Source organism: Oenanthe melanoleuca, chromosome 3 (genome assembly GCF_029582105.1).
Source record: "Oenanthe melanoleuca isolate GR-GAL-2019-014 chromosome 3, OMel1.0, whole genome shotgun sequence".
Lineage (NCBI taxonomy): Eukaryota > Metazoa > Chordata > Aves > Passeriformes > Muscicapidae > Oenanthe > Oenanthe melanoleuca.
Genome location: NC_079336.1, coordinates 37,635,794 through 37,648,985, shown reverse-complemented (window position 1 = coordinate 37,648,985; position 13,192 = coordinate 37,635,794). Strand labels below are relative to the sequence as shown.

The 13,192-nt window shown below is 37.5% G+C and overlaps 1 protein-coding gene across 1 annotated transcript in view; it reads left to right on the top strand.

Moving 5' to 3' along the window:
• MMS22L (MMS22 like, DNA repair protein) overlaps positions 1–13,192 on the top strand; it is an 86,522-nt gene that overhangs the window by 52,303 nt on the left and 21,027 nt on the right. The window contains exon 15 of the mRNA XM_056487856.1: positions 11,158–11,348. Within this exon, the coding sequence (XP_056343831.1) occupies positions 11,158–11,348 (191 nt within the window). The remainder of the gene's footprint in view (positions 1–11,157; positions 11,349–13,192) is intronic.

Genomic DNA, 13,192 nt, shown 5'->3' with positions numbered 1-13,192 from the left:
CTTCCTGTGCTTATGCCTTCCAGTTTGTATTTTGGACAAAGGAAATTACGAACACAAAGGAAACTGCAATCTTAGCATATGCCTGCATAGTACAGGGAGAAGCATGGCTGAACACCAGTGAAAGTATTGAAGGAAAATTGCAGTTGGGCTCAAATCAGGTGTCTGTTTTTCCACAACAGCAGTTTTCCGCAACTGAAATGTGAACTAGTTGCACTGAATTAACACAGGTTGTGTTGTCTTTGCTGCTGTTGCAACCTTATCTTTTCTAAATGTGATTAGGAAAAGAAAAAAGCCCTCTAACACAAATTTGCTAGGGTGGCTGTGGCAGATGTAATATTCCCCACAGCAGACCTAGACAAAGCAAGCTCAAGCTCTGTTGCTTGCATTTAAATTACGGTCATAACAACTTCTCTTTTCAGTGATGCAGTTAAACCCACTGAGAAGGGTTAAGGAGAAAGTGCTAAGTAATATTCTGCAGCTTTGAATGTTTGGCTTTTCCATACCTTTGTGTTTTAGGGTTGTGTGTCTGTTCCTGTTAATATCTTTACTTTGTCTTTGAGAATGGTAAGGATGTTGGGGATTTCTTGTTCTCCCCATGTATTTTAAAAGTATTACTGAGCGCACACAACATGCTGTCACAGTGAACACAGGGTTCTCTTATTACTCTGCTTAGCTATAGAGAGGATTATATTAAACTCTGTAACCTTGCTGGAGCACCTCTGTACATTGCTGCTATATTGATAATCTTCCCATGATTCAGTTACAGTTGAAAATATTTTATTCACAGCATTAACACTTTCAGTCCCAGTGAGCATTAGAATCTTGGATATCAGGAGATAAGCCCTTCTATAGGCAGATAATTTTTCTAATTTTTAAAAATTTATTTATTAGTGTGTCTTGCAGCTGTTGCCTCAGACATTTCTTTACTTAGGCATATTGAGGGAATAATCATCAAGCCTAGCCATTCAAAAATGGGTAAAACAATTTATTGATGAATGAGTTAGTGGTTAACTAAGAGCCTCTTATGCTGTTTAATTGTTTACAAAATAGTGAATGCTTTTGGAAAATATGTGTTTTAAAAGAAATACGCAAGAACATTCCGGAATAATTAAGACAAACATTTCCTAGTGTTCCCCATCCACAAATTATCTATGAATCAGTGGATTGAAGGAGCAACATAAGATTTGTTGGCATTTTCTGTCATTAAAGCAGACTTTGTAATGAACAGCTTTCATGTAAAACCTGATGTTAAATGAGTAGAAAAATCATTACAACTTACTGCTCCATCTTCAATATTGCAAATTATAAAAATCAGAATTTTGGTGACACTTGTACTGCATGTCTTTAAAATAAAGAGCATCCAGTTGATAGAAAAGAATTCCTAGTTTGATTTCCTTTACTTTGTCCATGATTATATTATATGCTAGTTCTTTTCAAAATCCTTGCTGTTTGTTGTAATTTAGTAGGAGTTGCTTCAGGTAGACTACTGACCTGTTTCTCCATTTATGTAAGATTTTAATCAAGCAATCCGTGGAAAGTTCTTGTAAGTGTTTGTATGGAGTATTCATTTGGATCTCATGATTATATCATCTCTTTGGCCTGCATCATTCCAAGTCTCACTGAGGATCCAAGCATCTCTTCTGTTATAAGTGGATGGGGAGTCACTGCAGGAGGAATGGGGTAAAAGAAGTGGTATAATATATTAGGGAGTGTCTCTGCTTGACACTTCATTTGTATGTTTTATTTTTTTTTTCTTTCTTAGTTAAATTCTACAGAATTTGCTGTGTGCATGTTTTCCTCTTTGAAGGATATCCACATTTCTTCCTGCAATTTCATGAGTTTTAAAATGCTGTCTTTTTATAGTCTCTTGTCTCTGCCAAGTCTGTAGGTGGTATCTTGGGAACTTTCACTGCTCTTCAGTGAAGGGCAGAAATACTCAGGCTAGTACCACTTTGGCCTTTGTGCAATTTCTGCTGTTCAATAGAAAAAAAAATGTAAAGGAGTCTATATGAATTACACCTAGATTTTGAGTCTTTGTCACAGCAATGTGTGGTTTACTTTTAAAAGTCCGGAAGGTGAATTCTCAAAGAATATTTCAAGTTTCAAGGGATAGCTGTGCACAAATGTTGCAGCTTGACAAACTAACATCCCTTACTCTGAATGCTTGGTTTGAAAACTTTGAAGAGGATTAGGCCATAGCTGTTTTTGTTTTAGTGATTCCTTGACTGGGAAAATCATTTAATCAGTGAGAACTTTGCTGGTTATATATCATAGACACATTATTGTTTCCATATTGCTGTGGGAAAAATGGCTGTCTTAAAAGCCTGAGACTTTAATTTCAGTTTTTTTCTGTAGTACATACTGTTTGCTCTCTTACATTCAAATCTAAATAATTCAGTGAAGAATATAAATCTAGCAAATTCCTTTGTATTAGTTTCAGACAAAGAGCCCCATTTCTTAAACTGTGTTTCTGTAAAGAAGTAGCAGTTAAGTTGTGTATTAAAAAATTTAGGAACTTGGACTTAAAATTCAAATAGTGTACATTTGCCATTTTTGTGTATTATGGGATCAGTTGCAATGACTGTCTTTGGAGGAGTTTTTTGTTTGCTTTGTTTTGTTTTTAATATAACATAAAAGTTGGAAAACTATATATGCTGGTTTTGATTTCCTTTAATTTTACATCAAAATGTAATCAATTGCTTTTAATTGTGCAGTCCATAGACTGATTTGCAGAAGCACATGAAACAAACAAAAAAATGTTAACAAAAAGCAGTAAAAAATTGCTTATGAGAATATTAAAAAAATAGTAAGCACTAGATTCCCTATCTGTTGGTAGTATAATTCTTTAATTACTACATCTTGCATCATCTGTTTTAACATCCTCTCTGGTAATGTGAGAAAATGTTACTGCCATACTTAACTATAACATTTAAAGGGATCTGAAACATTTTCTCTTTTCTGTGTTTTAGTGAATATTTCAAGTAATGTGTGAGAAATTAAATTTGGCCCTTGTCTTCAAATCAGTAGAAGAAATAGGTAGTAGCTTAAAGTGGCTAACTTCTTAAAATGTGTATATCTTCAAAGAGCTTTATGTAATTTCCTGAATAGGTTTAGTTATGAGTAAGGATCATTTTGTTAAAGGCATTTTCTGTTGGTATTATTTAACTTGGGAAGGTGACCCTGAGCTAAATTGCAGTGTGTAATTTGAATGCCCATGGGCTGCCCTTCATTGGCTTGATTGGGAGAGATTATCTGGATTTCTAATATACTTTAATTACTCTGCTTATATAAATTGTCACATTAGAATCTTCTTAACTGTTGAGTCTGTTCTGTCAGTGATTCACTAACAATGGGAATATACTAGGCTCTTCCACTGAGATTTGAAGATTTATGCCACCAATGAAAGAACTGGAATGGCTCTATTTAAACCTACTGTATCTTCAGTAGGAAAGAGTGTGTGATCTGCTTCTACCCAGGCAATGATTGATGTGTGGTAAATTGAGAGGATCTGTACCCTTTTTTATTTTGTTATAAGGCATTTTTTCAATTAAGGCAACACTTCAAAATATTAAGATGTTTGGAGATGATGTATTCCTAATGTGCATGTGGCCAAAAAACACGCATAAAGTCTGAGTCGGAGTTTAGGGCAGAGGAAGGCAGAGTGTCTTTTAGCAATGGTTAGCTAGGGTTTTACAGAGAAGCTGTAGTAATTGAAATCATAGAATTGGTCAGGTTGGAAGGGACCACAAGAGGGTCATCTGGTCCACCCTCCCTGCTCAAGCAGAGCCTATGATCGTAAAGCTTGTGGCACAGGATTGTGTGCTGGCAGTTCTTGAATATTCCCAGTGAAGGAGACTCCACAACCTCTCTGGACAACGTGATCCAGTGCTCAGTCACCCATACTATAAGGAAGTTCTTCCTCATGTTCAGGTGGACCTTCTATGCATTAATTTCTTTCTATAGGGTGTACAGTGTTGTGATGATGTTGGCTTCTTTTGACCTTTTATTTCTGGGTATTTCTCTGCCTGACAGCTCTGTTCAGGTGAGCTGAAACGTTAGCAGCACTTGGACGAATTCTGCTCTCAAATGGTGTAGGGGTCTCCCAAGATACAGTGGTCTGATGACCTACAGGAACAGGTCCAGCTCACCAGCAGCTTGTTTGACACATGCAGCATGTGTCTTGTACAACAAACCGCTCTTGCATCCTCTCTGGGATTTTGTCACCTGTTAACCTACAGAAAATATAAAGGATTGAATCCAGCATGTGTCTGGTGGGCCCAGAGACATCTGATTAATGTCATGAAAACAGAAATTTGTATGTTTGGAACTACCTGTAGAGCCCAACCGCTGAAGATGTGTGCTTAAGTGTCTTGGGGGTTTTGTTTTGTCGTGTGTCATTTAAATCACAGGCAGCAGCTGGAATGATTAAATACGTGCTTTCTAGTGGTTAGTGTGTAATATTGGGAGAGAAGAGTGTCATGGGCTCCATACCTTGTTCTGGGATTTCACATTTTTATCCAGTAACTAACTTTGATGTGGAACTCACAATCAAGAACAGAGCCCAAAATCGTATCAAAACTGCACCCAGCCCCCTCCACCCTGATGCTGTGATTCGTTGGTTGTTACATAAAGAAAAGTGTATTTTGTGTTTGAAAATGCAAGTAGTTACTGCTGCACCTTATGCAACCTGCTTTTTTTTTTTTTTTTTTTTTTTTTTTTTTTTTTTTTTTTTTTCCTTGGTGTGGATTAGTTATAATCAAATTTCTGGACCCTAGTAGACAGAGACTGTGAATTAGATGCTCAGGTCAAGGCTTTTGTGTAGATTACTTGCAGTCACCTAGGGAACTTTCTGGTAAAAAGAGGCTGATTTGACTAAATGAGCAGTTTGGGAATTATTATTTAGGAGTCTGATATCTCTTTGTGCCCTGCTTTTTAACCATTACATCCTTGTATCCCTTTGGATCTCATCCAACATTTAAGAGATATCACTTTGTGTATGCTTCATGTTGTTACTGATGAAGACGTGCTGTAACACTCATACTAATGGGTTGTGCAAGTCCCCTATAAAAAACTTAAGGACCATGGGTGCATTTAAGCATTTGATAAATATCCTATATATTAGAGTTCTGAGAAACATCCCTCTTCCTTTGTTAGCCCTCCCTATTCCATTGCATAATCATCATACACATTCATAACCAGGCATGTTATTTGGGCTTCCTTTTTTGAGTAAACATTTAAACAAATGGTTTATTGAAACAAATTAAGTGAAGGGAGAACACTGAAACATCATTTAATAAATGCTGAACTGATACAGGTAAGTTGATGTTTGATAATATTGTGTCCTGATTTTTCCACTTCTGCTTATACACTCTGCTGTACAGGAGTACAGCTCTGTGGTGGTGGTGGTGCTATGGTTATGACTTACATTATAAACTGTGGGATCTTTTTTCAAATGTTTCTTTTAATGGATGTGAAAATTTATTCTTGGTCTTAAGTTTCTCATTTTGCTTAGCTTTTTGAAATGTAATTTTTAATTTCACAAAGGTGAGTGAAAATTCTGTGTACTTTGAGAGTTGATATTGCAGTCATACCAGTCTCTATACTGGGTGCTATATAAAGGGATATAAAAGAAGAAATTGTGTCCCAGAGAGCTTAGAAACAGATTTAAAAGAAGGCTTCGATGTTTGAATCAGACTTGGGTAGAATTTAGTCACTTTCCTTCATGCATGTCTCACTGAAACAGACTGAATGTGGAAGTGTCTGATAGTGTGTAGGTGACTCCATTTTAAGCACCCAACTTCCCTAGGTACCAAAACATGTACCCAGAGACCTTAGGGCTGTTTTCATAGGCCGTAGTTGTTTAGTATCCAGCTTAGGCAGTTTGAGGCCATAAAGTACATGTTCTAGCACTTAAAATTCTTGTAAGCATACTGTCAGTGCCCTTACTAAACATGCTGATAAGCAGGAGTTCAGTGTGGAGCTCTGCCACTTAGCACACCTGCATTCATAACTGGGGCCAAGAGAAAGGAGGTTCTTCTTTTCACATGTTACTCAGTCACAACCATTCACCAGAAACCCACAACTGACTTGCCACCACTCTAAGCTGCATCACCATGCAGTTAGTTTGCCTTTTCCATGGATCTAGACCTGTTTCTTTTGCATGAATCTGCCTTTGTAAGAGGTAGGATCATACAGTTTGTTACTTATATCTTGGCACAGTTCTATGATACGCCATTGAAAGCAGACTTGAACCTAGATGTGATCATTTTGGTTTTACCTTTGTGAGTGCCAGTACTACAATTCAGGCTGAAACTAGCTTTTCATTTTAATGTTTTTAAAAATCCTGTATGAAAGTATTTAACTTGCTCTAAAAGTGTGTTTCCCTTTACACTTTGTATGATATTTTATGGTATTGGAAGTGGTTGTGATTCAGAACTGTTACATGTATTTAGTGTTAACTGCACATTTGAAGCACAGAGAAAAAATAAATAAATGCCTATGAACAAATTACTAAGTAAAAGTTGAACAGTGAATTTGTCAATATGGGAGTTGGTATCCATAGGGATCAATGGAATAAGAGCTATAGTTGCAATATTCTATAACATGTAATTATGTGACATAATAGTTAACTAGTTGAATACTCATACTGGATTTTCAAAGGCTTATGGAGGGCACAGAAGGAACTTCTTCAGCTTAATCTTGGATAGAATTAGTTACTGGAAATGTGTGTTCTGCTGAAACCTTGCTTGCTGTTCTGGTCACTGTAAACAGCAGTTCTGGTGGTATGATAGGAAGAAATTGGTAGGATATTAAAAAAGTATTGGTGTTTTTATGGCACTTGAAGAAAATGAAATTGAATGAGTAGTTTGTAAATAATTCTGCAATGCTGTTTGCTAAATATTGTTCAATTGCTAAAAGCTGAATGTACTGCTTGTCAGAAACTGGATGTTTCATGTCTTGAAACACCTTGGAATCCCAGTGTCTATATCTAGTGGGAGGGGCAGGCCAGGCTTTGCTAGAGGTGAGCAGTGCCCTGCTCCATCCCCAGGCCCTCCCCAAGCCCTGGCTGAGCTGTCAATCGTGGCATCATCTGGGGACCTGAGCAGAGGATAGATATGGACCTGTTGGAACAAGGGCAGAGGAGGCCACACAGTTGACTGGACGACTGGAGCACTTCCCCTGCAAAGGCTGAAAAAGTTGGGGCTGTTCACCTGGAGATGAGAAGGTTGCGTGGGGACCTCATGGCAACCTTCCAGTATCTGAAGGGAGCTTACAGGGGAGCTGGGGATTCTGCATCAGGAGCTTTTGTGATAGGACAAGGAGGAATGGCTACAAACTGAAAGGGAAATTTAGGTTACCTGTTAGGAACAAATTCTTTACTCTGAGGGTGGTGAGACGCTGGCAAAGGTTGCCCAGAAAAGTTGTGGTTGTCCTACAAGTGTTCAAGGCCAGGTTGGATGGGCTTTGAGCAACCTGATCTAGTGGGAGATGTCCCTGTCTGTGGAGGGATGTGGGAAATAGGTCATCTTTAATTTCCCTGCCAGCTGCAACAATTCTATGATTCCATGAACTGTGTTGATAATCCTAATGTTATAAAAGAGGGAGAATGTTTGTGAAGGAAATCTCAAAATCTAAATACTGTGCAAGTTCTATTTATTAGCAAAGGACACAAAGCACTTATTACATCTCTCTGAATATGATTGTGATGGTGCTTTTCTTCCTTTCACTTTGCCTGAGTTTTTCTGGAAATAACTGATGACTGTAGTTGAAATTCTATGCATCAAAACCATTTACCATTTTGGAAATATTCATATATCTCTTCCCAATCTCTCTAGTTTTATCCAAGCGTGTTGGTCCTTCAGGTGGTGGTTTTTAATTATTTATTTGTTTCAACATCAAAAGGTCATTCAGGCCCCTTAAAAATACTTTCTTGAGCTTAATCTTGGCTGTCCTGGGCAGCTGAGATTTGTAGATGCTGTGGCTGGCCTGCCTTGGACTGGGAATTGAGGAGCTGGGAATAATGTCTGTGAAGAAACCAGTATCTGTATTCATAGCCTGTGAGACCCTAAGGGTGGTAGCCCCTGGCAATTCTGGTTGGAGAGAGGTCTTCTCTCATGTTGGAGAGTTCTGAACCCTTGTAGATCAAATTAAATGACATTGCATTAAGTCTGGATGCTATTATGCATCCAGTACAGATTATAGACTAGTGACTTGTAGTGACTTGAAAGTTTCCATTATATAGGTAGGCTGATGAGTTTTGTGTTTTCCTCTTCTGGCTTGACCTAAAGTTTAGCTCTATTTTAGTAATGCAGTCTTGCAAGGGCATAATTTTATGATTACAGTATCTACATCCAGATAAATGGCTGTAATTCCTTACACTAGGTGTAGGATATAGAAAATAAACCTGTGTGCTATTGTTATGCCTGCACATTCAGCACAATCCTCATTCAGGTAACATAAGCATTCCCTTCTTTAATAAACCCAGGGTTTATTTGATCTGATGGCAAAATTTTTAAAAACCCACATCTTTTTTAAAGAAATGGGAAATTCATTATTTAAAAGAAGTAAAAACCACACCAAGTTATTGCTAATGTAATAAGGCAACTGGTGGTTCCAGAGGCCTTAACAGAATAGAAAATTAAATTTATAAAGTTTTAGAAATTGAGTGATGTTTGATGGTATGGTTGTCTAGTGTTAGAAAAAAGTAGAAATCTGAATTAAAATTAAAATTACATTTATTCATATTTTTGTAGTTAAAACATGTGCTAGTTGGTAGAAGTTGCTGGCTACATCAGCTGCAGCATATATTGATGCCCTATTGATTCCAAGCATTTACCTTATTGCCAGCATTTGTGTAGGTTGCTATGAATAAACATAAACACTGATTTGTACGTGGTGCCCTTCCACTGACACAGAGATATATTACCTTACTTTGGAAGTCTGTACACCCTTCTACTTTGCATAGATGGCTAAAGGAGATGCAAGGCACCCGTCTTTGGAGAGGCAATTTAGAGGAGAGAAAAAGGTCTTTGTACAGTTTTACAGCGTAGTCTGGGTGTAAGTAGGGCAGAATTTGATCCCAAAAGTTTTATTCTCTGCATTATGAGGCATCATGCTTTTCTCTCCTACCAAAACAGAACAGAAAAGCCCCTTGTTTTTACTGTTAAACTTCTTCTTCTTGTAATAGTCAAAAATAATTTTTAAACTCTTGTCTTTAGCCCTGCTTTTACCTTTTCATCATTTGACCTCCAGACCTCACTGTTTCTACACTATTTTCTTTGTATTTTTTTTTCGTAAGGGGATTCTCCCAAAGAAGTGTTGCTTGACTTTTTATGCTAATCTTCCTTCTATTTCAGTTCATGTTGACTTGGAGAATATGCCTTGTAAATAGGAATACCAACTGACATACTGAATATAATCCTCAGTTTCTAAGCATTGATTGTTTTCACAGCATCCTTAAAGGGTAAGCTGTCTCACTATCCAAATATCATGGCTGGGAAACTGAGGCTAACAAAGGCTGTATGATTTATGTGAAGCCACAGAGGGAATAAATGTTGGGTTTAGAATTCCTGGCTTCTGTTCCTGTGTTTGGACCCATGCCATCTCTCAAAGAAATCCTTGATTCCTCCTAATGTTGCATACCTTTCCTTGTCTGTTAAATGTAGCCATTCGAAAAGTAGCTGGTTCTCAGTTCTCTGTCTGTCCTATTGAAACTAATGAATGCCTGCAGGCAGGCATAAGGTATCGTTACCTTTGACAGCCAGTATGTTTTATGTTTTAAATTATGTGTTGGGCAGAATTTTTGGATACTAATTTGATATAATGAGATGCGCTTCTAATATCAACCGTAGTATGGGAAGGCCTTGCAGCCAACCTACTCTTTATTTAAAATTATTCCATTTCAGATGTCCTAATGAGTGCTGTGAGTTGTGTAATTCTTTCATAATTTTCCTCTGTTCCCAGAAGGGAACTAGGAGCTGGAGTTTTTTCTATTTTTGTTTTGGTATATTTCAAATTAGGGTAAGCATAAAATAAAGATCTAGGGGAAGATTTTTTGTGAAACAGTTGCTATTGTGAGAGTGGCAGTGAAGAAAAAAACATTATAGTCTAGAAATGTTAGTGTTACAGCAGTTCTCAATGCCTCTGCGGTTTGCCATTATCTTATAAATATCTTGACTCTGACTTTACAGTGCTGTTTATAGAATTTAATAAAGCAAATGTAATAATGCTGCCTGTGCTTTAATGCACAATCTCAATTGGGTTGACCAGAAGATAAATAGGAACAGGAATGATAGTGCGTTCCTACAGATTGTTTTTAATAAGCATGTTATTTAGTTGATCAGCCCGGTACTGAAATGCCTCCTACCCTGCTCTACCAGACAAATTTATTAATGTTGTCCCCCCCCTCCCATTTCTCCATGAACATTGATTCCCTGCAGACATATCTCTATTAAACCTCTAGAAAGTCACAACTTCCAAATTAGATTAAGTAGCAGGAATGGTACTAGAAGAATCAAAGAAAATTGAGTGCGTTATTGAATTCATGCCACGTTGTCTGAGGAAGAGATGGGAGTTATGTGTAGTGGTAACTTTTGTCTTTACTGTACTAACAAAGCTATGGGCATTGCTGTCAAACCTAATTGTCTGCAGTGTGTCAGGATAAAATGAATCTTTTATCTAAACTCGAACCTAGTGAGATTTTACAAGCGAGAAGTAGATTTCAGAAGGAAGCTTTGCAATTCATCAAAATCATTTGCCATTATTTGCTGTACACAACTCTATCCTAAAAATCCTAGTGGCAAAAATTTTAAAGAAGCACCTGGCTTTGGATTGGAAGCAGACTTGCTTGTCATGCTAACAGTTGCAAAATGTAGATACTAATTTTAAAGCTGCCAATTGCTCATTTTGATCTGAGATATTAAAAAGCATATAATTAATGGTTGACATTAGTAATTAACATTAACTTTATGGTTCTTAATATGCCATCATTCATCCATCAAATAACTGGTACACATAATGTCTTTGCATAAAGGTTTTAATTGCTCAAAATGATCCTTCAGTTCTCAGACCTTATGGTTTAAAGTAGTTGTAAATGCGTTTAAAAAGATGTGAATTTTTCATTTATTGAACGTAAACATTGTTTTTGTTTCTCCCCAGGAGCGTGCACGAACGTGTAAGCCAGGGACTTCAACTGGGAAACACAGCCCCAGATGCACAGCTTCCATTAGTGGCTAAAGAGCACCACCTTGCTGTCGCCAGCGCTCTCTGGAGAAACTTCTTTCCCTACTTGAAGAGCCAGAGAATGTCACAGACGCTGCCTTCCCCACAGCTTGCTGATACAGCTGCAGGTTAGCACTGACCCTGCCTGTGACCTACTGGATTTAGTGCTATTCTCTGGTCACAAACTTTGAAGGAGTTTGTACTTTGGGATATTTCTCCTTCACTGTAGTGACTTAAGTATGTATAAATGTAAAAAGTAGAATCTGTGCTAAAAGTACAAAGAAATATTGTAGTGTTAAATTCCTTAATAGGGTATACAGACATTGAGAATGCCAAAGGGGTTTGAAGCTATAGAAACCTGACTTCTTTTTCACTGCTAGTCACAGATTATATTCAAACATGCAAGTGTTATACAATATAAATAAGAATACTGTTTTCACTGTATTCAGAATTTACTTGTTTTTGTAGAAGTTTATTTGTGTTGAACAGTTCATCATGGTTGAGATTCAAACTAAAATTTTAAAAATATTTTTCATTTGAAAGCAATTTTTCAAAGGTTGCTTACTTGACTGTTGCTTTTTGCCAAACCCATATGTTCGTGGTCATAAAACTATTTCATAATTCATTCTAATTATTTGTCTTGCTTTTACTTATTTGTCTTGCTTTACTGAAGGCTTTTCATCTTGAAGTACAACATTCCATATGTGTGTGAACTCCACATGCAACGAGTCAGCTTGGCAGTGAATAGAAAGATATCCCAGTTTGATCTTTCACATCAGTAGCTGACATGGTATTCTGAAGCTACAATGAAATCTTGTATCCAGTTAACTAAAATCTAGAGGAGTGAAACATAAAGTATTTTTTCCCATCACGATATGAGTTAAAGTTACAAGCTCAGGAGTACTGAGTTGGTAATAGAAAAGCTAAAAGACCCTTCACTTGAAGCAGCTCTGTGGTAGTTAGGAGGCAGCATTAATGAAAGAGGCAGTGTGTAACAGTAGTGGTCTCACACAGCTGAAGCGTGTGAGAAACAGCAATACAAATCAAAGGAGGAGGTTGTTAATGTCAAAACTTTCATTCATTTCCTACAGTGACATAGATTTTTTTTGTATTTTATATTAGCACAGTGAAATAGCAAGAGCAGCAAGCTATTATAAACTCCTCTGAGAAGGAGGGGAGTGTAGTTGTGACCTGCTTTATAGAGATGTGTTAGGAAGCACTACAGAGACAGGCAAACCTTTCCCACGCTGTTTGAGCTTCTTGCCTTAAGGTTGCAGCCCAGAGGAGAGAGAGAGAGAGCAGCTGTCATGGCTCTCCTGCTCCCCCTGCCAGGCAAACAGCCTGGGCCTCACTGCACTGTTCTGCCTCCCATTTCTCCACAACCTCTGTTATGGCTGATGCTGCAGAAACGAGGTGATAATCTCGAAGAAGGCTGGCACAAATTGTTTCCTCACCTAAGGCAGAGTGAGGACTCTGTATGACCTTATTGTTTATTCTGAGGCACACAAGAGAATGGGAAGTCCTTCATGGCTTAAGATAGTCTGTCCCTGTACTGTTAATTAAAACAATTTTATTGTTGTTTCTCAAAACCTGTATTTTCTGTCTAATTCAAAGTCAGTTTATCAATGCGTGCAGGTTTATATTTGTTTGAATTGGAGAATTTGGGAAGTAATGAGCCCCTTTCGCATTGCCCTCCAAAGTCAGTTTTCCTGACTCATTTGATGCTTCTCATTTCCTAAAACCCAATAACTGCTCAGCATTTAAGATTACATCTAATTTCTGAGTTTTAATGCACTTGTCACTTGCAGTATTAAGAATGCATTATATTTTTTATTCTGGTAGTGTTGGATATAGATTCTACAGTAGACTTAACAGAAACAGCAAAAGGTTATGCTTCATTAAATTCTGCACAAAGTACTGCTCCAGTTTCTAGATCTGCAGCAGTTCTGTGGAGATCCTTTTCAAGAGTAAA